The sequence below is a fragment of the Erythrolamprus reginae genome, chromosome 7, assembly GCF_031021105.1.
Source record: "Erythrolamprus reginae isolate rEryReg1 chromosome 7, rEryReg1.hap1, whole genome shotgun sequence".
In the NCBI taxonomy this organism is placed as follows: domain Eukaryota; kingdom Metazoa; phylum Chordata; class Lepidosauria; order Squamata; family Dipsadidae; genus Erythrolamprus; species Erythrolamprus reginae.
In genome coordinates this window covers 14,818,831-14,846,799 of record NC_091956.1, presented here as the reverse complement: position 1 = coordinate 14,846,799, position 27,969 = coordinate 14,818,831, and the positions used below count along the sequence as shown (strand labels likewise).

The 27,969-nt window shown below is 45.4% G+C and overlaps 1 protein-coding gene across 17 annotated transcripts in view; it reads right to left on the bottom strand.

Moving 5' to 3' along the window:
• Nucleotides 1-326: 326 nt before the first annotated feature.
• The window catches only part of RBM47 (RNA binding motif protein 47), a 107,722-nt gene continuing 80,079 nt past the window's right edge, over nucleotides 327-27,969 (bottom strand). For 11 of the 17 annotated variants that reach the window (XM_070757059.1, XM_070757058.1, XM_070757052.1 and 8 more), the window contains 4 exons: nucleotides 26,724-27,888; nucleotides 9,343-9,549; nucleotides 7,234-7,421; nucleotides 490-2,590 (listed from right to left, as the gene is read on the bottom strand). In XM_070757059.1, the coding sequence (XP_070613160.1) occupies nucleotides 2,345-2,590; nucleotides 7,234-7,421; nucleotides 9,343-9,549; nucleotides 26,724-27,858 (1,776 nt within the window). In that variant the 5' untranslated portion in view covers nucleotides 27,859-27,888 and the 3' untranslated portion in view covers nucleotides 490-2,344. Of the gene's footprint in view, nucleotides 2,591-7,233; nucleotides 7,422-9,342; nucleotides 9,550-26,723; nucleotides 27,889-27,969 lie in introns of all 17 variants that reach the window. The other 6 variants (XM_070757064.1, XM_070757068.1, XM_070757067.1 and 3 more) reach the window with 1 other exon arrangement.

Here is a 27,969-nt window from a genome sequence, read left to right as displayed (position 1 = left end):
TTGGCACGCGAGCAAAAAAGGTTCACCATCACTACTTTAGGGAACACGAAAGGGATCACACCACATTACAAGGTAGTGTAAAAATGGGGGCTTCGCTCATCTGGATTTTTTTTTTGACCCATCCCCAAAATACCTACAGATACCCAAAATACCTACGGAAAAACCTGCAGGCTATTTGGAAAACGTTGGAAGCAGAATCAAGCAAAACTGAGTTAAACAAACTACCGTTACTTTATCGGACCCCCCTAAGACTGACCCTAGCTTGCTCAAAACTACAGTTTGGTTAGAATGGTCTAGGCTGCCTAAGCAGAGGGATAGTATCAAGATCATGTGAAGTGTTACTACCACTTTATAAGGTCTTGGTAAGGCCACACTTGGAATATTGCATTCAGTTTTGGTCACCACGATGCAAAAAGGATGTTGAGACTCTAGAAAGAGTGCAGAGAAGAGCAACAAAGACGATTAGAGGACTAGAGGCTAAAACATATGAAGAACAGTTGCAGGGACTGGATATGTCTATTTTAATGAAAAGAAGGACCAAGGGAGACATGACAGCAGTCTTCCGATATCTCAGGGGCTGCCACAAAGAAGAGGGAGTCAAACTATTCTCCAAAGGCTGAGGGCAGAACAAGAAGCAATAGGTGGAAACTAAATAAGGAGAGAAGCAACTTCGAGCTAAGGAGAAATTTCCTGACAATTAGAACAATTAATCTGTGGAACAACTTGCCTCCAGAAGTTGCGAATGCTCTAACATTGGAAGTTTTAAAGAAGAGATTAGATAACCGTTTGTCTGAAGTAGTGTAGGGCTTCCTGTCTAAGCAGGGGGTTGGACTAGAAGACCTCCAAGGTCCCTTCCAACTCTGTTATTCTAAAACAAAGAAAGTCCAATTGCCCTTTAAAAAGCATCTTTGGGACGACCAGTTTAGAAGCTACTCTTGCATCTCCTTTTAAGGCCTATTCGATCTGGAAATGCAGACTTTGGAATAAATACACATTTAGGAACCGGCGATAATATTCTATTTTTCAGAGAGCCCTTTCATTCTTACATCAGTTTTTAAGCTAGGAAATAAGTTAAAGAATCAGAAGAGATAGAGAATGCTGGCTGGGGCATTCATCTTTTCACATAGATGAAAAATTCCAGGACCTTTTTAAAAAAAAAAAAAAAACTTCAACCAATATCCTCATGAAAGGGAATGGCTAAATAAACCATGATTCTATGCTTGAATAATCCCTGAGCTTCAGGATAGGACAAAACGAAATATCCACTATTTCAAATTTCCATGCTGGGGAAAAAAAGAGAGAACGAAGGCTACAGCTAGGTTGCTTAGATTGCGAGAAGCAAAGCCCTCTAAAAGTTCACATATTGTGGGGTATTTTTTCCTTCCATCCCAGGAGTATATATATCAACCTTTGAAATAAATGAAGTAAAAATGATATTTTTTCCCCCTAAGACACCAATTTTCACTGAGAGAGAAAATGAAAAATAAAATAAAATAAAATTGAACAAGACTCTCTAGAGAATGCAAAATAAAAATGATCCTTAACTTTAAGTGTCATTTTAACAGGATCTGGTATTTAATGTGAGGTCTCTACAAGGACACTTGTGGCTCTAGATTACACAGAAATCTGATAATGTAGAGGTCTCAATAATTTTCAAATTGCACTTTCCAGTTTCACTTCTTAAATAAAACACATATTTGTAAGTCTATCTATCTATCTATCTATCTATCTATCTATCTATCTATCTATCTATCTATCTATCTATCTCTTTTTAAAAAGTCTGTTGCATTATGGTTTAAATATCGAATATATAGTCTTCAAAATATATTGTTTTTTAAACTTTTTCCCCCCTACCTATTTAGGTGCACTTATTTTTTATTTTTTAATATTTACTCGATATATTATTCAAGGCCCTACAAAAGAGACCATTCTGGAGTGCAGGACTTAACTAAACAAACAAACAAACACCTTCATAGCGCAAATGCAGCGAAAATAAAACGTCTAAAGAAAGAATCTACAAAAGACTATAAACCTGTTAGGAAGCACAGCCTTCAAAAACCAGCCATGTTAGAAATAGAGGAATTCGCATTACATTTTTTTTCTCTCTTTCTTTCTTTCAAAAAACAAAACAAAATAAAAGGCCTACAAAGTTAATAAAAACTTCATCCATATAAAAGATTGGAAACATGATGTTGTGCCGGTGAGAAACTTCGCTTCCAGGTTTCGATCCTCAGTTTTACTGACATCCAAGCATGAAATTCTATAGTAGGTTTTCTTCATAAATAGTAAATTGTTCCTTCAGTTTCGGCCTGCCGTATCCCCCCCCCCACCCGGCCAGCAAGCCTCAGTAGGTTTGATAGACATCATGGATAGGGATTTGAAAGGTAGCGGCTGGAAATACTTGCGGGAAGTACCCCGCGTATCCCCCATAAGCTGTGGCGGCAGCGGCGGCCGCATTCTTCTGTAGTGTGGCAATCGTGGTGGCAGTCGCCGGAGCCGCGAATGGAACATAGCCCGCGCCGTAGATCCCCGTGGCTGGAATTCTCTGCATACTAGGCGCCATGGCATATACGGGAGTTATTGGACGGCCCTGTCGGAGAGAGCATTCAAGAGTTAATCCCACCACGATCTGTAAAGGACCAGATTATTTACGGGACTGTCTTCTACCTCGTATCTCCCAGCGACCGATTGAGTTGGCCTTCTCCAGGTCCTGTTGGCCAGACAATGCCGGCTGGTGGGACTACGAGGAAGAGCCTTCTCTGTTGTGGCCCCAGTCTTCTGGAACCAACCACACCCCCAAGAGATTTGTACCGCCCCCAATCTCCTCGCTTTGGAAAAGCATTAAAAACACACTTTTAATTAATTTAATTTAATTTATTTGACTTCTATGCTGCCCAATCCTGTAGAATCCCGTGGCTTATTTTATTTATTTATTTATTTATTTATAAGTTGGACTTGTATGCCGCCCCTCTCCGAAGACTCGGGGCGGCTCACAACAAGTAAAACAGTCACAACAATGCAATTAATTAAAATATTTAACGATTTAAGAAAAACCCCATGTAATAGCAAACACACTCACAAGCATACCATGTATAAATTAACGTGCCCAGGGGAGATGTTTAGTTTCCCCATGCCTGACGGCAAAGGTGGGTCTTAAGGAGTTTTCGGAAGGCAGGAAGAGTAGGGGCAGTTCTAATCTCCGGGGGGAGTTGGTTCCAGAGAGCCGGTGCCGCCACAGAGAAGGCTCTTCCCCTGGGACCCGCCAACCGGCATTGTTTAGTTGACGGGACCCGGAGAAGGCCCACTCTGTGGGACCTAATCGGTCGCTGGGATTCGTGCGGCAGAAGGCGGTCTCGGAGATATTCTGGTCCGATGCCAGGAAGGGCTTTAAAGGTCATAACCAACACTTTGAATTGTGACCGGAAATTGATCGGCAGCCAATGCAGACTGCGGAGTGATGGTGAGACATGGGCATACCTAGGTAAGCCCATGACTGCTCTCGCAGCTGCATTCTGCACGATCTGCAGTTTCCGAACACTTTTCAAAGGTAGCCCCATGTAGAGAGCATTACAGTAGTCGAACCTCGAGGTGATGAGGGCATGAGTGACTGTGAGCAATGAGTCCCGGTCCAGATAGGGCCGCAACTGGTGCACCAGGCGAACCTGGGCAAACGCCCCCCTCGCCACAGCTGAGAGATGGTTTTCTAATGTAAGCTGTGGGTCGAGGAGGACGCCCAAGTTGCGGACCCTCTCTGAGGGGGTCAATAATTCCCCCCCCAGGGTGACGGACGGACAGATGGGATTGTCCTTGGGAGGCAGAACCCACAGCCACTCCGTCTTATCCGGGTTGATCTTGAGTCTGTTGACACCCATCCAGGCCCCAACAGCCTCCAGGCACCGGCACATCACTTCCACCACTTCGTTGACTGGGCATGGGGTGGAGATGTAAAGCTGGGTATCATCGGCATATTGATGATGTCCTTGGATGATCTCACCCAGCGGTTTCATGTAGATGTTAAATAGCAAGGGGGAGAGGACCGACCCCTGAGGCACCCCACAAGGGAGAGACCTCGGAGCCGACCTCTGACCCCCCACTAACACCGACTGCGATCGGTCAGAGAGGTAGGAGGAGAACCACTGGAGGACAGTGCCTCCCACTCCCAACCCCTCCAACCGGTGCAGAAGGATACCATGGTCGATGGTATCGAAAGCCGCTGAGAGATCGAGGAGCACCAGGACAGAGGATAAACCCCTGTCCCGGGCCCGCCAGAGGTCATCCATCAACGCGACCAAAGCGGTTTCCGTGCTGTAACCGGGCCTGAAACCTGACTGTCGGGGACCTAGATAATCGGCTTCTTCCAAGGACCGCTGGAGCTGGAGTGCCACCACCTTCTCGACAACCTTCCCCATAAAGGGAAGGTTGGAGACTGGATGATAGTTATTAAGTACGGCTGGGTCCAGGGAGGGTTTCTTGAGGAGGGGGCGCACGAGCGCTTCTTTATAGAGTGTTGGAAAGACTCCCCTCCCCAAGGAAGCGTTGGTAATCTCCTGGGCCCAGCTCCGTGTCACCTCCCTGCTGGCCGAGACCAACCAGGAGGGACACGGATCCAGTAAACAGGTGGCAGAACTCACAGCTCCGATGGCCTTGTCCACTTCATCAGGTGTCACCAGATCAAACTCTTCCCAGACAGGTGGACAAGTACGTGCCCCAGTCACCTCGACTGACTCGTTGTCAGTCGACTCTGTTTTACAATTGGAGTCGAGGTCGGCCCGGATCTGAGCGACTTTATCAGCGAAAAACGTGTTAAACTCCTCGGCACTACTCTGCAAGGGCTCCCCAACTCCCCCCTGATTAAGAACGGAGCGGGTCACCCTAAACAGAGCAGCCGGGCGGGATTCCGCTGATGCAATCAAGGTGGCATGGTACGCGCATCTTGCCGCCTTGAGCGCCACTTTGTAAGTCTTAATAAAAGCTCTTACAAGTGTTCGATCAGATTCGGACCTACTCTTCCTCCATCGCTTCTCTAGACGTCTCTTTTGGCGTTTCAACTCCCGGAGCTCCTCGTTGAACCATGGGGCTCTACGGGGTCTAGCGCCGCGGAGAGGTCGCAAAGGCGCAATCCGGTCAAGAGCCCCTGCCGCAGCCCTGTTCCAGGCCTCAGCAAGGGACTCCGCCGAATGTGGACGAGTGTCTCTGGAATAACCCCAAGCGCCGTCTGAAAGCCCTCAGGGTCCATCAGGCGTCTGGGGCGGAACATCTTCATTGGTTCCGCCTCCCTGCGGGGAAGGATTGGAGCCAGGAAGTCAAGCCGTAGCAGAAAATGGTCTGACCGTGACAAAGGCAACGCTTCTAAGCCCCTTAGTCTCGGACCATTGCTCAATTGCTCGGAAAGGAATACCACGTCAGGTGCGTGCCCTCCCTCGTGAGTCGGACCCTGTACTACTTGAGTCAGGTCCATGGCTGTCATGGTGGCCATGAACTCCTGTGCCAGCCCAGAGGTTTCGCCGAGTGACAGCAGGTTGAAGTCCCCCAGGACAATGAGTCCGGGGAACTCCACCGCCAACCCGGCTACCTCCTCGAGTGGGTGTGGCTTGCTGGCCATGTGACCAGGTGGGAGTGGCTTGATGATCATGTGACTAGGGGGGCTTAAAGGTCCTGTGACTGACTTAAATGTGGCCAATTTGACATCACTCACGTCAAGGGTTAAGGTTAGGGTGCTTGGCCTCTCCTTGCCTCAAAGAGATACAATTTCCCTGTCTATTTACTATTCCTGAACATTCAAAATATACTATTTAATTCTATGTATACAAGGTTTCCCCAAAAAATGTATACATATTTTAAATAATTGTAAACTTGGTATTTATTATAATTTTATTATTTCAAAAATGTAAAAATATTTACAAGTATCATTTTATTGCCCCCCCCTGCATTTTAACTAATTTTAAATAATATTTTTACATTTTTGAAATAATAAAATAAACACTAAGTTTATAATTATTTAAAATGTGAATACATTTTTGGGACACCCTATATATGCCACATGTGTACAAAGATATTACACACAGGCAAGCAAAAATATACATTATTTACTATACAAACTGTTTGTGTATGTACACACACATACACGCGCGCGCACAGCTCTTCCAAAATTATACACCTTCAACCTCATTTACTGCGATAGGAAAAACATACCCAGAGCCCAGAAGGGGGAAAAAAAGAAACAAATTCAAATTTTTTCTACTGGTTCTGCATACCTGACCGTACCCGTAGGAGGCCATCGCTATTCTGTACATCAGGGGTCCCCAAACTTTTTACACAGGGGGCCAGTTTACTGTCCCTCAGACTGTTGGAGGGCCGGACTATAAAAAAAACCTATGAACAAATCCCTATGCACACTGCACAAATCTTATTTAAAGTAAAAAACAAAATGGGAACAAATACAATATTTAAAATAAAGAAGTAATTAAATAATTAAGTAATAAAGTAATTTATACTTCTTTATTAACAAGTAAATTTAAACTTAAATCAACAAACTCCCTCCATTTCTCCTTCCTTCCTTCCCTCCCTCCTCTCCATTTCTCTCTTTCCTCTCTCTTTTCTTCCTTCTCTCTCATTTGTTTCATTTTCCTCTCCCTCGTTTTCTCTCCATCATTTTCTCATTTTTCTCTTTTCTCTCTCTCTCTCTCTTTCCATCGATCCCCCTTTTCTCTCTTCCTCTCTCTCTCCCTCTTTCTCTTTCTTTCTCTGTCCCTCCCTCTCTCTCTTTCTCTCTCTTTCTTTCTCTCACTCATTCTCTTTCCCTCTCCCTCTTTGTATCTCTCCCTCTTTCTCTCTCTCCCTCTCTCTCTATCACCCTCCTATCCTCCCCGCCCTTTGCCTCTGTACCACCTCCTCGCTCAGCAGCAGACCGCGGTGAGTTGACAGGAGATTCGGGAGCTTATTATATCTATTGATAAAATCTCGTGGGCTGCCGTGGGCCGGATAAATTGCCTCAGCGGGCCGCATCCGGCCCCCGGGCCGTAGTTTGGGGACCACTGCTGTACATGAACGGGAGCAAAATAAAAATTGGTGAAATCTTTCTCGCACACGCATCTTCTCGCGAGAAATCTCGCTGGGGCGCGCACGCCGGCAATGAGGAGCTGCACATGCATCGTTCCAGTAGCGGCGGAAAATAGGAGACCCGCCTCTCCTGATGTTTCTACATCAAAAAGTCCTGGAAAAACACACACATACCTGGAAAGGAGGCGGGGTGGAAACTGCAGGTATAACGGCACCTGCTGCCACTACACTTGCTGGGTCCTGCTGGACGCTGATAGGACCGATGAGGTGTTCCATTGCATGGATCTTCCCATCGTCGATCACCTTGGGGGCCTGTGCGGCTTGGAACATGGAATACTGGGTTCCAATGGTTGGGATTCCCACTGCAACAGATCAAAGAGGTCAGGCTGCGCTGGGCATTAACATTTCAGCTTTTAGTCTGTAGCAGGAATGTAGCTTGGATGGTCTCTTGCACTGGAATCAAGCCTTCATGAGCAGATCAAGATCCTTTTGTATTCGATGCCACGCGGGAATTATTATTATTATTATTATTATTATTTATTAGATTTGTATGCCGCCCCTCTCCGCAGACTCGGGGCGGCTCAGAACAACAATAAAACAATGTATAACAAATCTAATAATTAAAAATCACTAAAAAACCCTTATTAAAAAGCAAAACATACACACAAACATACCATGCATAAACTGTACAGGCCCGGGGGAGATGTCTCAATTCCCACATGCCTGACGGTAGAGATGGGTTTGAAGAAGTTTACAAAAGGTAAGGAGGGTGGGGGCAATTCTAATCTCCGTGGGGAGCTGGTTCCAGAGGGTCGGGGCCACCACAGAGAAGGCTCTTCCCCTGGGTCCACCCAAACGATATTGTTTAGTCGACGGGACCCGGAGAAGGCCAACTCTGTGGGACCTAACTGGTCGCTGGGATTTGTGCGGCAAAAGGCGGTCCCAGAGATATTCTGGTCCGATGCCATGAAGGGCTTTATAGGTCATAACCAACACTTTGAATTGTGACCGGAAACTGATCGGCAGCCAATGCAGACTGTGGAGTGTTGGTGTAACATGGGCATATTTAGGGAAGCCCATGATTGCTCTCGCAGCTGCATTCTGCATGATCTGAAGTTTCCGAACACTTTTCAAAGGTAGCCCCATGTAGAGAGCGTTACAGTAGTCGAACCTCGAGGTGATGAGGGCATGAGTGACTGTGAGCAGTGACTCCTGGTCCAGATAGGGCCGCACCAGGCAAACCTGGGCAAACGCCCCCCTCGCCACAGCTGAAAGATGTTTCTCTAATGTCAGCTGTGGATCGAGGAAGATGCCCAAGTTGCGGACCTTCTCCTAGGGGGTCAATAATTCCCCCCGCCCGGGGTAATGGACGGACAGATGGAATTGTCCTTGGGAGGCAAAACCCACAGACACTCCATCTTATCAGGGTTGACCCCAAGAGCCTCCAGGCACCGGCACATCACTTTTACTGCTTCGTTGACTGCACGTGGAATCATTCGTTGACTAGACAGGGGATCATTCTGGGGGCAGTACCGTATTTCTCAGAGTATAAAACACACCGTTTTCCTCCCTAAAAGAGGCTGAAAATTCAGGTGCATCTTATACTCTGAATATAGCTTTTTTCGAAGCTTTTCCCCCCCCAATTTGAAATCTGTAACCATACTAAATCAATTCAAGTCCAAAAATGCTAGGAAATAATAGGCGGCCTAGTAGAATATATCCCAGAGTTATTTTTGCTAGGGATTGCTAAAGAGGAATATAATAAAGCAACTAGAGCAGCAGCCCATCACTGTATTATTATTATTATTATTATTATTATTTATTAGATTTGTATGCCGCCCCTCTCCGTAGACTCGGGGCGGCTCACAACAATAACAAGAACAATGTAAGAACAAATCTAATAATTTTAAAAATGTTAAAAACCCCATTATTAAAAGCATACACACAAACATACATACACAAACATACACACAAACATACCATGTATAAACTGTATAGGCCCGGGGGAGATGTCTCAGTTCCCCCATGCCTGACGGCAGAGATGGATCTTAAGAGCTTTACGAAAGGCAAGGAGGGTGGGGGCAGTTCTAATCTCCGGGGAGGGGGGAGCTGGTTCCAAAGGGTCGGGGCCGCCACAGAGAAGGCTCTTCTCCTGGGTCCTGCCAAACGACATTGTTTAGTCGACGGGACTCGGAGAAGGCCAACTCTGTGGGACCTAACCGGTCGCTGGGATTCGTGTATCCCACAGTAAAAAGTGAGAATAAAGGTTATCTATCTACTGACCTGTTCCAGGTTTAATTGCTACGGGGCTGACGGCAGGCAACTCCAGATTGGAGACCATCTCGTAGCCTTTTTCTTGTTGTTTTCCTTTCCCTTCATGGTATCTGCTGTAGATGCCGCGGCCTGCAGAATAACCCCCCAGGTACGATCCTCTCGGGCCAGGCACTCGGTTACTGGCTGCACCCCTTCCTCTTCCTCGAACACTGCCTGCTTGTAAGTTAAAATAAAAACAAAAATGCCAAACAGGTAAGTTACAATTGGAACCAGCCACCGTGTTTGCCCAAAGGCGTTTTAAATACAAAGGTCGCCCAGGAAGTAATGCACCACACTTTTTTCTTCAACAACTATTTATTGAACACAATGAAACTTACACATAACGAAGAGTTATGTTTCTTCTACACTCCCTGTTTTTCCATGTAATCTCCATTCCGTTCTATGGCCTTCCTCCAATGAGACAGAAGGGTGTGTATGCCCTGTCGGTACCACTCCTTGTTCTAATGGCTTCACCCTCTGTTCTTCTGTTCTTCTAATAGCCTCACCCTCTGTGCCCAGCGACTAACCGTACTTCTGTTGACTGCAGACTCTCCATAAACTGTACACAAACGTTGGTGAATGTTCCCAATAGTTTCTTTCTCTGCAGTGAGAAATTCAATGACGATATGCTGCTTGTCACGTACATCACTTACAAACGCCATTTTGAAACACTGCTGCAGCTACACTATCTGTCTGAAGAAACGCAAAATTTACACACGTACTCCTGACAATTCAAATACAGTAGTACCTCTAGATACGAGCTGCTCCACATGCAAGTATTCCAAGTTACGAGCCACGAGGGGGAGAAATTTCTATTTCAGACCCAAGCTCAAATTCGGGATACGAGCCGAGCGTCCACTAGGTGGCGCAAGAATCCTTGCTTCTGGTTATCTCGGAGGTGAAAAACAAAGTCTAAAGCCATTTGTTCCAGATACGAGTTGTTCGACATACAAGCTCCCTTCTGGAATGAATTAAACTCGTATCTAGAGGTACTACTGTAATGTATATCTAAAGTTTCACATTTGTACCATTACTGTAGCCTGAGGGGGGGGGAATGTGGTGCATTGCTTTCGGGGCGACCCTTGTATAAAACTAGTAAGGTAAAAAAAGAAAAGACGTTTCAAAGCTTAGGAGACATGCTTTCCCATTCCTCACATGAAGCACAACCTCCAGGAACTGCAAAGATTTGGCCTTGTTTTTTTTTTAGTATGGTCACACCCAGCCACAACTTTGTGTGATTTCTGAACTGTTATTTCCTAGTTCCCTTGCTCTAGTCTAGAACTTGGCAACTTTAAGACTTGTGGATTTCAACTCCCAGAATTCCCCAGTTGGGCACGCCCTGTGATAGAGTGTTACTTCTAGATCTGGATCTTGAAGCCTTGTCTACTTATTCTAATATTCTGGGAGTTCTGGGAGTTGAAGTCCGCATGTTTTAAAGTTCCCCCATTTAAAGACACCTTGATTTTGCAGAGGATAAAACTCATGACTCAACCAGAAGATTGTTCGGAAGGGCATAGATCCAACCATGGCAAGTTTAAGAGGGGTAGGAGCTGGTTGAGGAATTAGGAGTCCACCCAACGTTGCTGAGGTCCAGAGACATTATTCTAGAAAGTCCAGAAGGAAACCAAACTTGGGAGCGGAAGGGAGAACATCAGTAGTGGGTTGCTACCAATGCAGATAAAGACGCCACACTGGTAACGAAAGTTGAACTGCACGTGTAGCTTTGCCTATCCGGCATGCACGCACGCATGCACGCATATCTGAGTGAGATTTTGCTTCTGCGCATGCGCAAGAAGCAAAATGTCACAAGGGGTCACGCGCGCAAGAGAGATTCCAGCGATTTTTTTTGCTTCTGTGCATGCACGGAAGCAAAAATAAAATTGCCGAAATCTTACACACACAACCTCTCACAAGATTTTGCATCCTGTGCATATGCAGAAGCAAAATCTTGCTTGGATGCGCACTCTCCAAGGCTCGGGGCGGCTTACAGCATATAAAAAACAATATGTTACAGTAAGTTAAATCCAGTTAATTAAAATTACATACACTATCTAAAATCCCTGATTATATTAAAATCAATCACAACCATTCGTATGACAACCATACAATCTTTCGTTGGCCAGGAGCTAAGGTCTAATCGCCCCATGCCTGGCAGCATAAATGAGTCTTAAGATTCTTGCGGAAGGCGAGGAGGGTGGGGGCAGTGCAAATCTCTGGGAGGAGCTGATTCCAGAGGGCCGGGCCCCCCACAGAGAAGGCTCTTCCCCTAGGCTTCTCCAAGCGACATTGTCTAGTTGATGGAGCCTGGAGAAGGCTGACTCTCTGGTACCTAACCGATTGCTGGGATTCATGTGGTAGAAGATGGTCCCACAGGTAATTTGGCCTGATGCCATGTAGGGCTTTGTAGGTCATTACCAGCACTTTGAATTGTGTCCAATCGGGTTTGCTTTCTAATAATTGATCCGGCCAGACAAAACGGGCCATCTGGTAGTTCTGTGCTGAACCCAGAGCCTCCAGAGGGTGACATGAGCGAGGTAGAGGGAATCTGATCCCAATGTGCACATGCGTAGAGCTGCGAGAAGGCAAGAACAGTTACGAAATAAAAGGGCTACTCGGGAGTAGTCTTGGACATGATTGGCTCCTCCCATAGAACGTAAAAGAAGAGCAATTGGATGTACTCATTGCAGGAAGCAACTTGATTCAATTCTGGATGGCATAATTCAACAGCTCCCTTTTGACTCCATGTTCTGTTTCCCCTTGCAAAGCTCCTTGCCAATTATGTCTTTGGCAGTGTATCAAGAGAGATAAAGGTTGGTGCTTATCAGCCTTCTTCCGAAAGACTGTGGCAGACTTCTGTTGGACTAATTAAAACTGTTTGGGACTTATTACAGCTGTGAATGAACATAATTCACAGCCATTGAAATAAAGAGGGCCGTTGTTTGGGACGACGTTTGTGTTTTATGACTTATCAAGAAGCCTAGGTAAGAACAATACCTAGAAACAGCCAGTTAAGAGGAAGGCATAGTCCACCGCCAAAGCTTAAAAGGGACCCTGCCCTTAAAGTGCTCAAGCTGCAAAGGTAACGGCGGGAGAATTGTATTTTCAGATTTGCAAGACGATTTGCAACAGCACAACTTTTACAGTAAAATAAAATGAGCCCATCTGGCCATCTTCGAGTGAGTCTCCCGAGTGAGGTGACATCTATCTTGCAAATCTGCAACTATGGGTAGTCCTCGTCTTACAATAGTTCATTTAGTGACCATTCACAAGTTACATGGGCCCTGAAAGACACAATTAGTAGTGGGCTGCACCGGTACGGGCAACACTATAATGTGGTAGCGGAAATGGAGATGTACATGCATCTCTGTGTCACTGACATGTGCACATACGCCGGAAGCGAAATCTCATGCGTGGATGCTCATGCGCATGAGATTTTGCACATGTGCGGAAGCAAAGAAATCACCAAAAATTGGCAAAATCTAGCACGCACAAAAGATTTCACTTTTAGCACATGCGCAGAAGCCGAATCTCACACTGACCTGGGTGCCCACCTGCCAGGCGCACTCACACTGGTCTCCAGGAGCGCACTGGTATCGCCAGAGATGAGGAATCGTTATATCATTACAATTTTTGATGCATCCTTCATGACATGATCAAAATTCAGATACAGGGCCACCGGTTCAGAGTTACGATGGTGACCAGGGATGGGTTGTTCTTGATTCAGCCCGGTTCTGCAAACCAGTAGTGGCGTCGGTGGGAGACTCCATGCACCCATCCGGTAGAGCAAACCGGTAGCAACGGGGTTTAGAACCCACTACAGATGGTGACCATGTCCCAAGGCCTTGTGATCTCCTTCTGCGACCTTCTGACCAGCAACGGGGAAGCACGGTTCAATTAATGACCAGGTTACTAATTTATCAACTGCAGTGATTCCCTTAACAGCGGAGGCAAGAAAGATTATAAAATGGGCACAACTTACTGAACAAATGTCTCACTTAACAACAGGAATTTTGGATTCCACTGTAGTCGTAAGTTGAGGACTACCTATATTAGTGATGGTGAGCCCATGGCACGAGAGCCACAGGGGGCACAGGAAGCAATATCTGCTGGCACGCAAGCTATTACCCTAGATCAGCACTAATGTGCATGAATGTGCCAGCCAGCTGATTTTTGGCTTGCACAGAGGCTCAGGGAAGCCTTTGGAGCCCGGGGAGGGCGAAACACGAGCCTACTGGGCCCACCAGAAGTTGGGAAACAGACCGTTTCCGGCCACCAGAGGGCCTCCCGGTGGCATGGCAAACTGTTTTCGCCCTTCCCAGGCATTGAATTATGGGTGTGGGCACTCGTGCATGTGCGATAACATACATGCATGCTCTTTCAGCGCCCGAGGAAAAAAAGGTTTGCCATCACTGACCTATATCCTTGTCTCCCCCACGCGTTTACCTCCTGGGAAACTAGAGAGGGTCTTTTCCGCATTTCTTGCTCCAGTCACAGATTATAAAGTCTTTTATCTGACTGTGTGGTTGTTGTTGTTAGTCACAAAGTTGTGTCAGACCCATCGTGACCATATGGACAATGTTCCTCCAGGCCTTCTTGTCCTCCCCCCCCGTATCTTTGCGTAGGTGGTCTTATCTCCCCACTGCTGGACATACTGTACTTGCATTGCATTATGTCAGAGGTCTGCAAACTTGGCAACTTTAAGACTTGTGGACTTTAACTCCCAGAATTCTCTCTCCCCTCCCTCCCTCTTTCCTCCTCCCTTTCTCTCCCCCTTTCCATTTCTCTCTCTCCCCCTTTCTCCCATTTCCATATCTCTCTCCCCTCCCTGCCTCCCTCTCTGTCTTCCTTTCTCTCTCCCTCTCCCTCCTTTTTCTCTTCCTTTACCTCTCTCTCCCTCCCCGTCCCTTCTCATTAATTTTAACCAAAGAAGTCTTTTGCAAGGCAACGGCAATCCAGATGGAAGGAAAACTGAAAACAGAGTAATAAAAAAGGATCAGCAAATAGAGAAGGAAGGGCGGGGGCAGGACGGAAAAAGAGACCAAGAGGAAAAAGAACAACAACAACTAAAAGCTATAAAGAAGTAATTCCCAGTCTTGCTGACAGTCGTCACAGTTATATTTGATTCTATCTTATTTATTTATTTATTTATTTATTACTTGGATTTGTATGCCGCCCCTCTCCGAAGACTCGGGGCGGCTCACAACATGTAGAAACAAATCATAAGTAATCAAACAATTTAAAATTTTAAAGATTTAAAAAAAAAACCCATATACTAACAGACACACACACAAGCATACCATATATAAATTAAACGTGCCCAGGGGGAGATGTTTCAATTCCCCCATGCCTGACGGCAAAGGTGGGTTTTAAGAAGTTTACGGAAGGCAGGAAGAGTAGGGGCAGTTCTAATCTCCGGGGGGAGTTGGTTCCAGAGGGCCGGTGCCGCCACAGAGAAGGCTCTTCCCCTGGGGCCCGCCAACCGACATTGCTTAGTTGACGGGACCCGGAGAAGGCCCACTCTGTGGGACCTAATTGGTCGCTGGGATTCGTGCGGCAGGAGGCGGTCTCGGAGATATTCTGGTCCGATGCCATGAAGGGCTTTAAAGGTCATAACCAACACTTTGAATTGTGACCGGAAACTGATCGGCAGCCAATGCAGACTGCGGAGTGATGGAGAAACATGGGCATACCTAGGTAAGCCCATGACTGCTCTCGCAGCTGCATTTTGCACGATCTGAAGTTTCCGAACAGTTTTCAAAGGTAGCCCCATGTAGAGAGCAGTACAGTAGTCGAACCTCGAGGTGATGAGGGCATGAGTGACTGTGAGCAATGAGTCCCGGTCCAGATAGGGCCGCAACTGGTGCACCAGGCGAACCTGGGCAAACGCCCCCCTCGCCACAGCTGAGAGATGTTGTTCTAATGTGAGCTGTGGATCGAGGAGGACGCCCAAGTTGCGGACTCTCTCTGAGGGGGTCAATAATTCCCCCCCCCCAGGGTAATGGACGGACAGATGGAGTTGTCCTTGGGAGGCAAAACCCACAGCCACTCCGTCTTATCCGGGTTGAGTTTGAGTCTGTTGACACCCATCCAGGCCCCAACAGCCTCCAGGCACCGGCACATTACTTCCACCGCTTCGTTGACTGGGCATGGGGTGGAGATGTAAAGCTGGGTATCATCCGCATATTGATGATACCTCACCCCATGTCCTTGGATGATCTCGCCCAGCGGTTTCATGTAGATGTTAAATAGCAGGGGGGAGAGCACCGACCCCTGAGGCACCCCACAAGGGAGAGACCTAGGAGTCGACCTCTGTCCCCCCACTAACACCGACTGCGACCGGCCAGAGAGGTAGGAGGAGAACCACTAAAGAACAGTGCCTCCCACTCCCAACCCCTCCAGCCGGTGCAGAAGGATACCATGGTCGATGGTATCGAAAGCCGCTGAGAGGTCAAGGAGCACCAGGACAGAGGATAAACCCCTGTCCCGGGCCCGCCAGAGATCATCCATCAACGCGACCAAAGCAGTTTCCGTGCTGTAACCGGGCCTGAAACCCGACTGCTGGGGACCTAGATAATCTTACAGGTTTGGTTGTTGTTTTTTGTTTGTTTGTTTATTTATTTGTTTGTTTGTTTTTATTTGATTTGTATGCCGCCCCTCTCCGTAGACTCGGTTATACATCTTTAACTGCTACAAAGTACTCTTCCCAATTCTCAAACTCGTAAATCAAAAATTAAGGTGCTCTTTTTAGCAAGAGAAAACGTGAACAGAATTACGAGTGCGTCTTAATATTACAAATAAAAATATAAATAAAAAGAGGGAGGAGGGAAATCTCTGCTCCATTGACCTCAAAATCGCACCCTATTTTTATTTACGTTACTTCTCAGCTCGATTACTCTTATTGCTACGAGACAACAAGCGCAGCTTCCCACTGCTATTGAGTTGTGTGCCCTCACCTAGCAACAGCTGCACAACCTGTTGTGTCTCCTCCCCCACGCCTTTCCCAAGCTCAGCAAAGGGGGAAAAACATTTGCAAGTGGGAGATCCTGCTCTCTTTTTTCTCTTTCCCTACTTTCTTCTTCCTCATCTTTCCCTTTCTTCTGATTTCTCTAAATGTGATTTGGTGGTTTTCCTAAATGCACATTTACCATACGGATGGAAATGTCGGTGCGTCTTAAACACCGAATACAACCATTTTTGGCATCCCAGAGTCCCGCCCCTGCACCCTACTTTTGCAAAAAATGGGCCCGTTTTTTGCAAAAATGGCATACACACAGTATCGGGTTGCTACCAGTACAGGTAAGGATGGTGCACTAGTAGCGAAAATTGAGCTGTGTGCGCAGCTTTGCTTCTGCTGCGGGCGCGCAAGCCCCCCTGTGAGATTTTGATTTTGCGCATGCGCTAGAAGCAAAATCTTGCGAGGGGATGCAAGAGCGTGCAAGATTTCGGCTTTTATTTTCTGCTTCTGCGTATGCGCGCAAGCAAAACTCTCAGCGAAAATTGCCAAAATCTCACTCTGCACATGCGCAGAAGCCAAATCTCATGCGAATGGATGCACGTACGCCCACCTGATGCGCATGCCCCTGCGATGGCCCTGGAGGGCGAACCGGTAGCGTTGAAGACGAGCGGCACTTCACTGTAAAGGCGACCCACCCCATGAATTCTGTCTGACGCGTTTGATGGGGGATTGCCATCTGGAATCGCCTCCCGTGATGACAGTAAACACTAAATAAGACACTGCCCTGTTTTAGTGCATCAGGGTATATGATGGGGTTTCGGTTTTTTGATTACACACAAAACAGTTCATTTCGAGAGAGGGGAAACTCTAGGGAGAAACCTGTTTATATTGAAAATTTCTAAGATTGTCGTCTCTTTCGGGGGCGACACACTACACAGAGCAGCCTCTGTTAATTTGCTACGGTAGAAAGAGTAACAAAGCAAAAACATGCAAGAATGAAATACAAGCAGTGACGATGCAAGGTGCTCCATTTCGGTAGCGATTTTGGGGATGTGTGTGCAGCTATGTGTTCCCGACGCATGCACATATGATCCTGCATGAGATTTCACTTCTGCGCATGCACAGCAAGTGAAATCTTGTGTGAAGACGCTTGCGCGAGTGAAATTTCACCGATTTTTTGCTTCCGCACATGCGTGGAAGGAATAATATCAGCGATAATCACTTAAATCTCTCACGCGTGTTCATCCTCACACAATATTTCATTTGATGTTCATGCACAGAAGCGAAATCTCTCACGCCCCCATGATGGCTTCGGAGGGCACACCAGTAGTGCCGAAGACGGCAGACCTTCCCTGAATGCAAGTTATATCCAGGGATGGGTACCAAATCCCATCGCTACCAGTTTGGGCGCATGTTCTGCGCATGTGCAGAAGCATCCGGGGCAGAGAGGCGCAGAGCCTCCCACTGCCACTACCAGTTCGTAGAACCGTACTGTGCCGATAACAACCCACCGCTGGTGTATCTATCAAAATATCACACAGATAGACAGCTAGCTACTTCTTCTGGCCCAGTGATGGCGAACCATTTTTTGGTTCGCGTGCCAAAAGGGTATACAGTGTTCCCTCGATTTTCGCGGGTTCGAACTTCGCGAAAAGTCTATACCATGGTTTTTCAAAAATATTAATTAAAAAATACTTCACGGGTTTTTCCCCTATGCCACGGTTTTTCCCACCCGATAACGTCATATGTGATCACCAAACTTTTGTCTGCCTTTAATAAATATTTTTTTAAATAAACTTTAATAAATAAACATGGTGAGTAATAATCTGAATGGTTGTTAAGGGAATGGAAAATTGCAATTCAGGGGTTTAAAGTGTTAAGGGAAGGCTTGTGATACTGTTCATAGCCAAAAATAGTGTATTTACTTCCGCAACTCTACTTCGTGGAAATTCGACTTTTGCGGGCGGTCTTGGAACGCATCCCCCGCGAAAAGCGAGGGAACACTGTATGTGTGTGTGTGCTAGCGCACGTGTACGTGCCCATACCCATTCCCTTCCCCCTGCATGAGCCGCCCCCCCCACACTGCCCCTACACATGCACACAATCCCTCTCCCCGTCCCTGTGCCTCACTGAAGCCTGGGATGGAGAAAAAACAGCCAAACGGGCAAATCGGAAGTTCAGAAAAATGGACTTTGATTTGCCAGTTGTACTGTTTTTTTGCACTCTGGAGCCTTCCAGGAAGTTTCCTGAAGCCTCCAAAGTGCCAAAAGCAGCACAACAGGGAAACCGGAAGTCCGTTTTCCCGAACCTCCGGTTTGCCCATTGGGCAGCTTTTTGCACTTCGGGGATTCCGGGAAGCTTATGGAGAGTGAAATGGCTGAAAATCACCTGGCACATGCACATGCACGCTGGAACTGACATGGGGTAATGCCTCACGTGCCATAGGTTTTGCATCAAATCCAAATAATAAATAAATGGTGAGACCACATTTGGAGTACTGTGTTCAGTTCTGCAGACCTCACCTACAAAAAGATATTGACAAAATTGAACGGGTCCAAAGACGGGCTACAAGAATGGTGGAAGGTCTTAAGCATAAAACGTATCAGGAAAGACTTAATGAACTCAATCTGTAGAATCTGGAGGACAGAAGGAAAAGAGGGGACATGATCGAAACCATAGTTCCCTCTAAGCTGAGCAGTGAGCAATCGCTCACTTAAAAATCATCATCAACTCAGAGTTTTTCAAACCTGCCCAGAAGCCGAGAGGGAAAGAGTGAGAGGGAAGGAGAGAGAGAGGAAGAGAGGAAGAGAGAGAAACAGATAGAAAAAAGAGAGGAAGGAAAAGAGAAAGAAAAAGGATGGGAGTAAGGAAGAGAGAAAGAAAATCAAAATCTAGTTTGAAACTAGCTCAACTATTTAAGTGGCATTTTGATATTGATAGAGTTGCCCTATTATGAGCTCACTGTTATAGACACACAGTACAGTATTTTATTTTGAAATTCTCTGAGGCAAAACAGGGTGGGTTTTTTATTTGTTTGTTTGTTTATTTATTTATTTATTATTTCTGTGCCGCCCAGTCCCGAAGGGACTGCCGCTCAGACACTATACTTTTCCGCCCTCCCCCCAAAAAATTAGAGGGAACACTGATCGAAACATTTAAATTTGTTAAAGGGTTAAATAAGGTCCAGGAGGGAAGTGTTTTTAATAGGAAAGTGAACACAAGAACAAGGGGACACAATCTGAAGTTAGTTGGGGGAAAGATCAAAGGCAACATGAGAAAATATTATTTTACTGAAAGAGTAGTAGATCCTTGGAACAAACTTCCATCAGACGTGGTTGGTAAATCCACAGTAACTGAATTTAAACATGCCTGGGATAAACATATATCCATCCTAAGATAAAATACAGGAAATAGTATAAGGGCAGACTAGATGGACCATGAGGTCTTTTTCTGCCGTCAGTCTTCTATGTTTCTATGTTTCTAAATCACGGTTCTTGCCTATTTGTATGAAACAACCAAACAACTAAGAATGGAGAGCAAACACGTTCAATATTCTTCCACAGAAACCAAGGGCGGTGTGCATTTCTGTGCCCAGCTGGGATAAACCTGGCATAGCTTTAGAATAATAATATATTAACTCCTCCGACTTTCAAATTAGACTTTGGACTGTTCAAACCCATTAGCCGAATGGCTCAGCAATTTTATAGAAGTCACAAAAGGGGGAAAAAAAAGACATTTACTACTTAGGTAAAATATTGGCAAAATGCATATCGTTGTAAAATACTGGTAATCCTCGATTTACAACCGCAATTCAGTCTCCAATTTCCATCGTCGAGCCAGACAGTTGGTAAGTGAGTTTTGCCCCGTTTTACGACCGATCTTGTTTCCCAATTTTTAAACAAATCACTGCAGTTGTTAAGTTAGCAACACAGTTATAGAGTGACTCTGGCTTTCCCTCGTTGATGTTTGCTTGTCAGAAGGTTGTAAAAGGGGATCACATGACCCCGGGACACTGCAACTGCAGGGGGTGCGCTCAGGCGCTTTGTCCCTGTGCGGAATTCCGGGATGCATGTGCAGCTGTGCGCCCCCGACATGCCCCCATGTGAGATTTGGCTTCTGCGCATGCACAGCAAGGAAAATCTTGCATGAAAATTCTTTGGGAGGACGCTCAGCGATTTTTGCATATGCGCGGAAGCAAAAATATCAGCGAAAATCAGCAAAATCTCGCGCGTGCATGCATCTTTACATAAAATTTTGCTTGCTGCTTATGCACAGAACCCAAATCTCGTGCTGATGGGTGTGCTAGCGATAGCCTCAGAGGGCGCATCTGTAGGAGGTAAGACGATCGGCCCTTCATTGTGCAACCATCATAAATACAGGTCAACAGCCAAGCATCTGAATTTTGATCATATGACCACGGGGATACTTCTGTGCCATTGTAACTTCGGATGCTCGCTAAGCAAATGACCATAAGTCGACAGTCATTCACTTTAGAAGGAACCTTCAAAATAAGAATTCTTAGCAAGTGTAGTGCATTTTGCATTTTGCTGTTAATTCCACTTCAGTATCATCCATCATCATCATTTAATGACCCTGTAATCCCTTGCAGGGTGGAGTCTGAGCAACTGAATGAAACTAGAAAAGTGTTTACTGGCCGGATGCTATACCTGTTGCCAATGCGGAGTTTTGTTCAGCAGATATATCCCCATTGTGCCCAGAGAGAGAAATATCAATCTCTACCTAGGATCGAATTCCACAGCCTCCTGACTGAGGCGAGAGCTTCGCCTCTTGGCCACCGCATCACTCTTGCTGTCGATTTTAGATCACAGATTTTAAATCTGCTATGATCCCGTACACAGGAAACTTACATTCGGGTTCAAAAGAGAAGACATGTTAATTAATCCCTCTGCCTCATTTATCACATTTTACCTCAGGAAAGTAAACGAAATTTACCACAGATTTTTTTTTAAAAAAAATTAAAGGTTTGGTCATCTACCTTTCTATGCTGCGGATGCAATAAATTTAAAGGACCACTTGCACACATGATTTGGTCATGCCCTAAGGTCTCATTATATTCTTGCTAATATTTTAATATGATTAAGAAGCACAAACGATTGCAATGGAATTCATTGGAAGAGAAAAAAGCAATTTAACAGGAATGAATATCTCTGGTCAACAGATTAAACGCCTGAGGATTTTCTGAGGCATATTTTTCCCCTCAGATTTGCAAAATAGCTGTCTCATGATGGAAAATATAATATAATGAAACAACAGAGTTGGAAGGGACCTTAGAGGCCTTCTAGTCCAACCCCCTGCTTAGGCCGGAAACCCTTCACTACTTCAGAACGATGGTTGTCCAACATCTTTTATTTATTTATTTATTGGATTTGTATGCCGCCCCTCTCCGTGGATCTTCTTAAAAACGTCCAGTGTTGGAACATTTACAACTTCTGGTGGCAAGATGTTCCACGGATTAATTGTTCTAACTCGAAAAGGTGGAGCTTGTTCTGATTAGGGTGAATACGAATATCGTCAGCGAGAATGACGATTTGATCAAGGAGCCATTTTCTCTTTCAAACAAGTCCAATAAGACATCAAATCAACGGGCAATACACATATAAACCTACTCATTTGGTCAAGGAAAAGAATGAGGATTTCGTTTTAACGTTTTGCGAGACCAAAAAGAAAAAAGGAAAGGAAAAAGATTGAAGTGGACACATCTGTAATCAAATCTCCAACTATCATATAAAGTCAGTGGTTTAGCTCGGATTATAGATTGGATCACAGATTACGACATGGCTGGGTTACCTCTACTGAATGAGGAGATCTCTTCTTTGGGTGGATACAAACAGAAGTGTCCAGTCTATAAGAGATTGTTAAATTATAAATAGTGTACTAAAATATAGGGTCCATATTTATAGCCCCTTGCTTCAATTACAGTTTTTCATGCAGGCTAACAGTTTACTAAAAACTGATCCTCGGAGAGATAATAACTCTTTTAAAGGGTGCAAGATATTAAAAAAATGAAATAAAAATAAAATATTTTGAAAATTCATCCTTAGAATGTCAGAAACCGGCTCCATAATCTTCAAATAATAGCATAGTTCTAAAGCTTTAATGAAAGCAAGGTGGAAAAATTAATTTTTTAAAAAAATCAAAATTCAGAAAAGTCCATCGAGGTTTTTTTATAAATTAGCATTTTTAGTGACGATTCATTAGGTGGACGATGAAATGTCCGCAGAGCTTAAACAGACCCCCTGATATTTCACCATGCCGATAACTTAATGGGATTTCTCCGGGTCCCGTCAACAAAACAATGTCGTTTGGCGGGGCCCAGGGGAAGAGCCTTCTATGTGGCGGCCCCGACCCTCTGGAACCAACTCCCCCCGGAGATTAGAATTGCCCCCACCCTCCTCGCCTTTCGTAAGCTCCTAAAAACCCACCTCTGCCGTCAGGCATGGGGGAACTGAGATATTCTTTCCCCCTAGGCCTTTACAATTTATGCATGGTATGTTTGTTTGTTTGTATGTATGTTTGGTTTTAGAAATAAGGGTTTTTTAGCTGTTTTAGTATTGGATTTACATGCTGTTTTTATTACTGTTGTTAGCTGCTCCGAGTTTGCTGAGATTGGCGGCATACAAATCCAATAAATAAATAAATAAATAAATAAATAAATAAATAAATAAATAAATAAATAAATAAATAAATAAATAAATAAATAAATAAATAAATAAATAAATAAATTTATCGCAAATATTGCACACAGCAAAAAGCGGTACAATCGCGGTGAGATATCTTTCCCAGGCTTATATAGTTTATGTATGGTATGTTGTGTGTATGTTTTTTAAATTATGGGATTTTAGTTTTTAAATATTAAATATTAGATTTGTATTGTACATTGTTTTCTATTACTGCTGTGAGCCACCCCAAGTCTACGGAGAAGGGCGGCATACAAATTTTAAAAATAATAATAATAATAATAATAATAATAATAATAATAATAATAATAATACAAGGCACTTTTTGCATTGGAATATCTGTTTTTCCAAAATGGATCATTTGTGTTAAAATTGCTGGAATGAATCGGACTGGGTCATATTCCACCCCCCTTTTTCAGTGTCATATGAGTGCAACAATTTGGGAAGACGATCAACATATAATGACTTATATCAAACATCAAGCCTTTCTTTTTCGCCATCTGTTTTTCTGCTAAGTCTGATCAAGCTTTACTGTACAGTAATACCTCATCTTATGAACCTAATTGGTTCCAGGGGGAGGTTCCTAAGATGAAAAGTTCGTAAGATGAAACATTGTTTCCCATAGGAAACAATGTAAAATCAATTAATCCGTGCAACGGAAAAAAAACCCTGCAAAAAAACGCCGCCGCCCGGCTGTCACCTTTTGAAACAGCCGGGGGGCTTCCCAGCATCCTCCCGAACGCTGAACCCGGAAGTTCAGCAAAAGTTCGGGTTCGGGAGGCCGCTGGGAAGCCCCGCCGCCCAGCTGTCACCTTTTAAAACAGCCGGGGGGCTTCTCGGCGGCCTCCCGAACACCAAACCCGGAAGTTTGGGTTTGGCATTTGGGTTCAGGAGGATGCTGCGAAGCCCCCTGGCTGTTTTAAAAGGTGACAGCTGGGCGGCGGCGCTTCCCAGCGCTTCCCAGCGTCCTCCTGAACCCGAACTTTTGCCGAACTTCTGGGTTTGGCTGCTGGGAAGCCCCGCCGCCTGGCTGTCATCTTTTAAAACAGCCGGGGGGGCTTCTCGGCGGCCTCCCGAATGCTGAACCCGGAAGTTCAGGTTTGGCGTTCGGGTTCAGGAGGACGTTGAGAAGCCCCTCGGCTGTTTCAAACAGCGATAGCCGGGCGGCAGGGCTTCTCAGCGGCGGTGGGTTTGTAAGAAGGAAAAAGTTTGTAAGAAGAGGCAAAAAATTTCTGAAGCCCAGGTTCGTATCTCAGGTTGTTCGTAAGACGAGGGGTTCGTATCATGAGGTACCACTGTATATGTCTACAAAATAGGTGGAGCAGGTAGGAAATGTTACTGGTTTGTACTGGTAGCAGCAGCTGCCAGTGGGCTCCAGCAGTAATGGGTTCCTGGGTGGACGGTGGAGGGACGGCGTTCCAGTAAGCAAAATTTAGCATGATCATGAAGCAAACTCCCATGAGAGGGTGCATGCACAAGATTTCGGTGATCTGTTTTGCCTCTGCGCATGCGCAGAAGCAAAAAATTACAGAAATCGCAGGTGCATGGGCGTGCCCTTACCAGATTTTGCTTCCTGTGCATGCGCTGAAGCAAAATTTCATTAGGACGCCCACACCCGCCCACAGCGGAAGGTCAATTTTTGCTACTGGCACGCTGTCCTTATGCCCTTAGTTATGGCACCACATCCCACCTGTGGCATGCATGCCATAGGTTCACCATCACGACTATATGCAATTTCAAATTCTTGTTCAATTCTCCCCGACCTTTGACATCTATTTTTTTTTTCCTTTTATTGTTCCTTGGTTCCTCTGCTTTTACTTCGTGGCAAGTTTTAAATATCGGTTCACGTACAATAAAATCAAATCAGAAATGTGTCATAAGGGACATAAAGACATTCAAGGGCTGTTAAATCATTGACCTCAAACGGTGAATCCGTTTATGAACTTTGGATATTGTTTGCGCGAAAAAGCAAAAAATATAAGATTAAATTTTCCTAGGTTGCTCGATGGCCATTGAACGGACTTTTTACCAACAAATGGAAAGACTACATAATACGGTAGGATCGACGTAGCCGGAATTAAATTTCTTCTTTAAAATTTGAGCTGACTTATTTCTATAACATTTAGCTGCTGTGTGTCGCTTAGTCATTATCTTCTCGTTTTTTCTGATACGTTTTCGGATTGTTTTTCTGGCAAGTGAATAAATATTTTCCTATTCCTTTCAGAGAACAAAATTGCAACGTCTTCTAAAATGGACTTCGTTAACAGATAGTAGAATTAAATGTAAGCCTGCTTCTGATTAAAAAAAGAAACATCCACTAAAGATCCCCATTTGCTTTTCAGTGATACTACAGTACCGCGTTGCTTCCAGAACGGATAAAGATGGCAAAATTTATGTTTTGCTCATGCGTCCCAGCATAGTTTTGCTTCTGCGCATGCGCAGGAAATAAAATCTTATGAGGGGAGGGGCATGAGTTTGAAATTTCACCGATTTTTTTGGTTTCCGTAAATGCACAGAAGCAAAAAAAAATAAATCACCAAAAACTCGCACATGCATGCGCGTCTGTCTCTCATGATATTTTGCTTCCTGTGCATGCGCAGAAGCAAAAACTTGCTGGGGCACGCACAGCTCCATTTTTGCTACCGGTTGCTACCGGGTAGCAACAAGATAGTGATTGTAAGTCAAGAACTATCTCTAACTCCAAATTCAGTATCAGAGGCAATATAATTAAATCCCAGGAAGGGAGAAGCCTGCTTGTTATAATTCCCCCCTTTCTCTTTCTTTCTTTTTCTCCCTCTCTCTTTCTCTGTCTCTTTTTCTCTCTTTCTCTCTCTCTCTCTGTCTTTCTCTTTCTCTCTCTCTCTCTTTCTCTCTCTCTCTTTCTCTCACTTTCTTTCCCTGTTTCTATTGTTCTCTCTCTTTTCTCTCTTTCTCTCTGTCTTTCTCTCTTTCTCTTTCTGTCTTTCTCTCTCTCTTTCTCTCTTTCTGTCTTTTTTCCTTTCTCTTTCTGTCTTTCTCTCTCTCTCTCTTCATTCCTGTTGCTTGTTTGCCTTTCAGTCAGAACTGGGCTACGGCTGGAGCTGGGAGGAAACAGGGCCGGAAAAGGCAGGGAGAAGCCTCCGTGGGGCCTCTCTAGGAATCTCCTGGGAGGAAACAGGGCCAGAAAAGGCAGGGAGAAGCCTCCGTGGGGCCTCTCTAGGAATCCCTGGGAGGAAACAGGGCCGGAAAAGGAAGGGAGAAGCCTCCGTGGGGCCTCTCTAGGAATCTCCTGGGAGGAAACAGGGCCAGAAAAGGCAGGGAGAAGCCTCTGTGGGGTCTTTCTAGGAATCTCCTGGGAGGAAACAGGGCCTTCACCCTCCCTGTGGTTTCCCCAACTGCACGCATTATTTGCTTTTACATTGATTCCTATGGGAAAAATTGCTTCTTCTTACGAAGTAGAATTGCTTCTACTTAAGAACCTGGTCACAGAATGAATTAAGTTCGTAAGTAGAGGTATCACTGTGTTTCTATTATTTCTATTATTTATTTCTATTATTTCTATTCTATGCTGTTTTTCCCCACCTAGAAATTTCCCCCCACCAAACACAACTGCTTCCTATTCAAAGTCCCAACTCTTCTCAACTTCCAACCCTACACAAAGTCAGCTACATCCAGGGGCATAATCCCTCCCGGGACCGCGCCAAAATTTATACACTCACCTTTCACAAAATATTCTCGATTTGGACCAATCAGGGCATTGTACGGATACCCGTAGTAGGCAAGAGTGTAAGGATCGCAAGAATAAACATAGTTCGGTTGTTGAGTCACCTCGGCTGCAGTTGCTCCTCCACCTCCTCCCTTGGCGGCTTTCTGGTAGCGGGTATACTGCTCTTTATCTACCGGTTTGGCTAAGGTGACCTCCAGGCACGATCCTTCCAGTTCAGTACCGTTGAGGTTATTCATGGCATGAACTGCGTCTTCCCGGCTGATAAAGTGCACAAAAGCGTAATCTCGGATTTTCTTCACCCGTTCTATGCTGCCGGGATTAAACTGACCAAAGACCTTTTTAATGGTCTCCTCTGAGGTCTCAATCATCAAATTCCTGACATACAAGATTTTCACCGTCTCCATGACGTCTTCGTCCACATCGATCTCCGGCTCGGCCCAATCGACGGCGATCTGGTGTCCCCACAGCTGGATTCGGCCAGGCATAAGCTTCCTTCGGGCCATAGCAGCAGCTCGGTGGCTTTCGTACTCCACGAAAGCGAAGCCTCGGTTCTTCATCTTATCGGCGGCGCTGGCGTAGACAATGACGTCCAACACGCCTTCTGTCACCTTGGAGATCTCTTCCAAAATCTCCTCTCGCTTCTTAGTCTTGGGAATCCCCCCGATGAAGAGCCGGCAGTTGTCCACGCTGCAACACACCCCTAAGAGTCTCCCCGGACGGATCTCGTAGTTGTTGAGTTCTTTAACCGCACGCTTGGCTTCGTATTTCTGGGTGTACATCACAAAGGCGTAGCCACGGTTCTTACCGTCAAAGTCCATCATCAGCCGCATTTCATAGATCCGACCTGCGGTCTCAAACACAGGGACCAGCTCGTCCTCATAGACATCCCGAGGAATTTTGCCCACAAAGACCTCGCAACCCCGAGGAGGGTGTAAGCCATCCCAGCCAGGAGGCGGACCGCCATACTTTCGTTGCCCGTTCTCCTGAATCATGGTGTAACCAGTGCGATCTAACAATTGCAGTAGTGCGGCCTCGTTTGGCACTCCCGAGAGCCCTTCGGGAATTTTATTGGTCTGCATGCTCGAGGAATCATTATCCATCCTTGCTGTGGAGTCTTCAGCTGTCATTATGGCCTAATCATCAAAGTCTGGAGATCCCTGGATAAAGAAAACAGAAGGAATTCCATCAATCAGATTTATTAATTAATTTATTAATTAATTGGACTTTTATGCCACCCC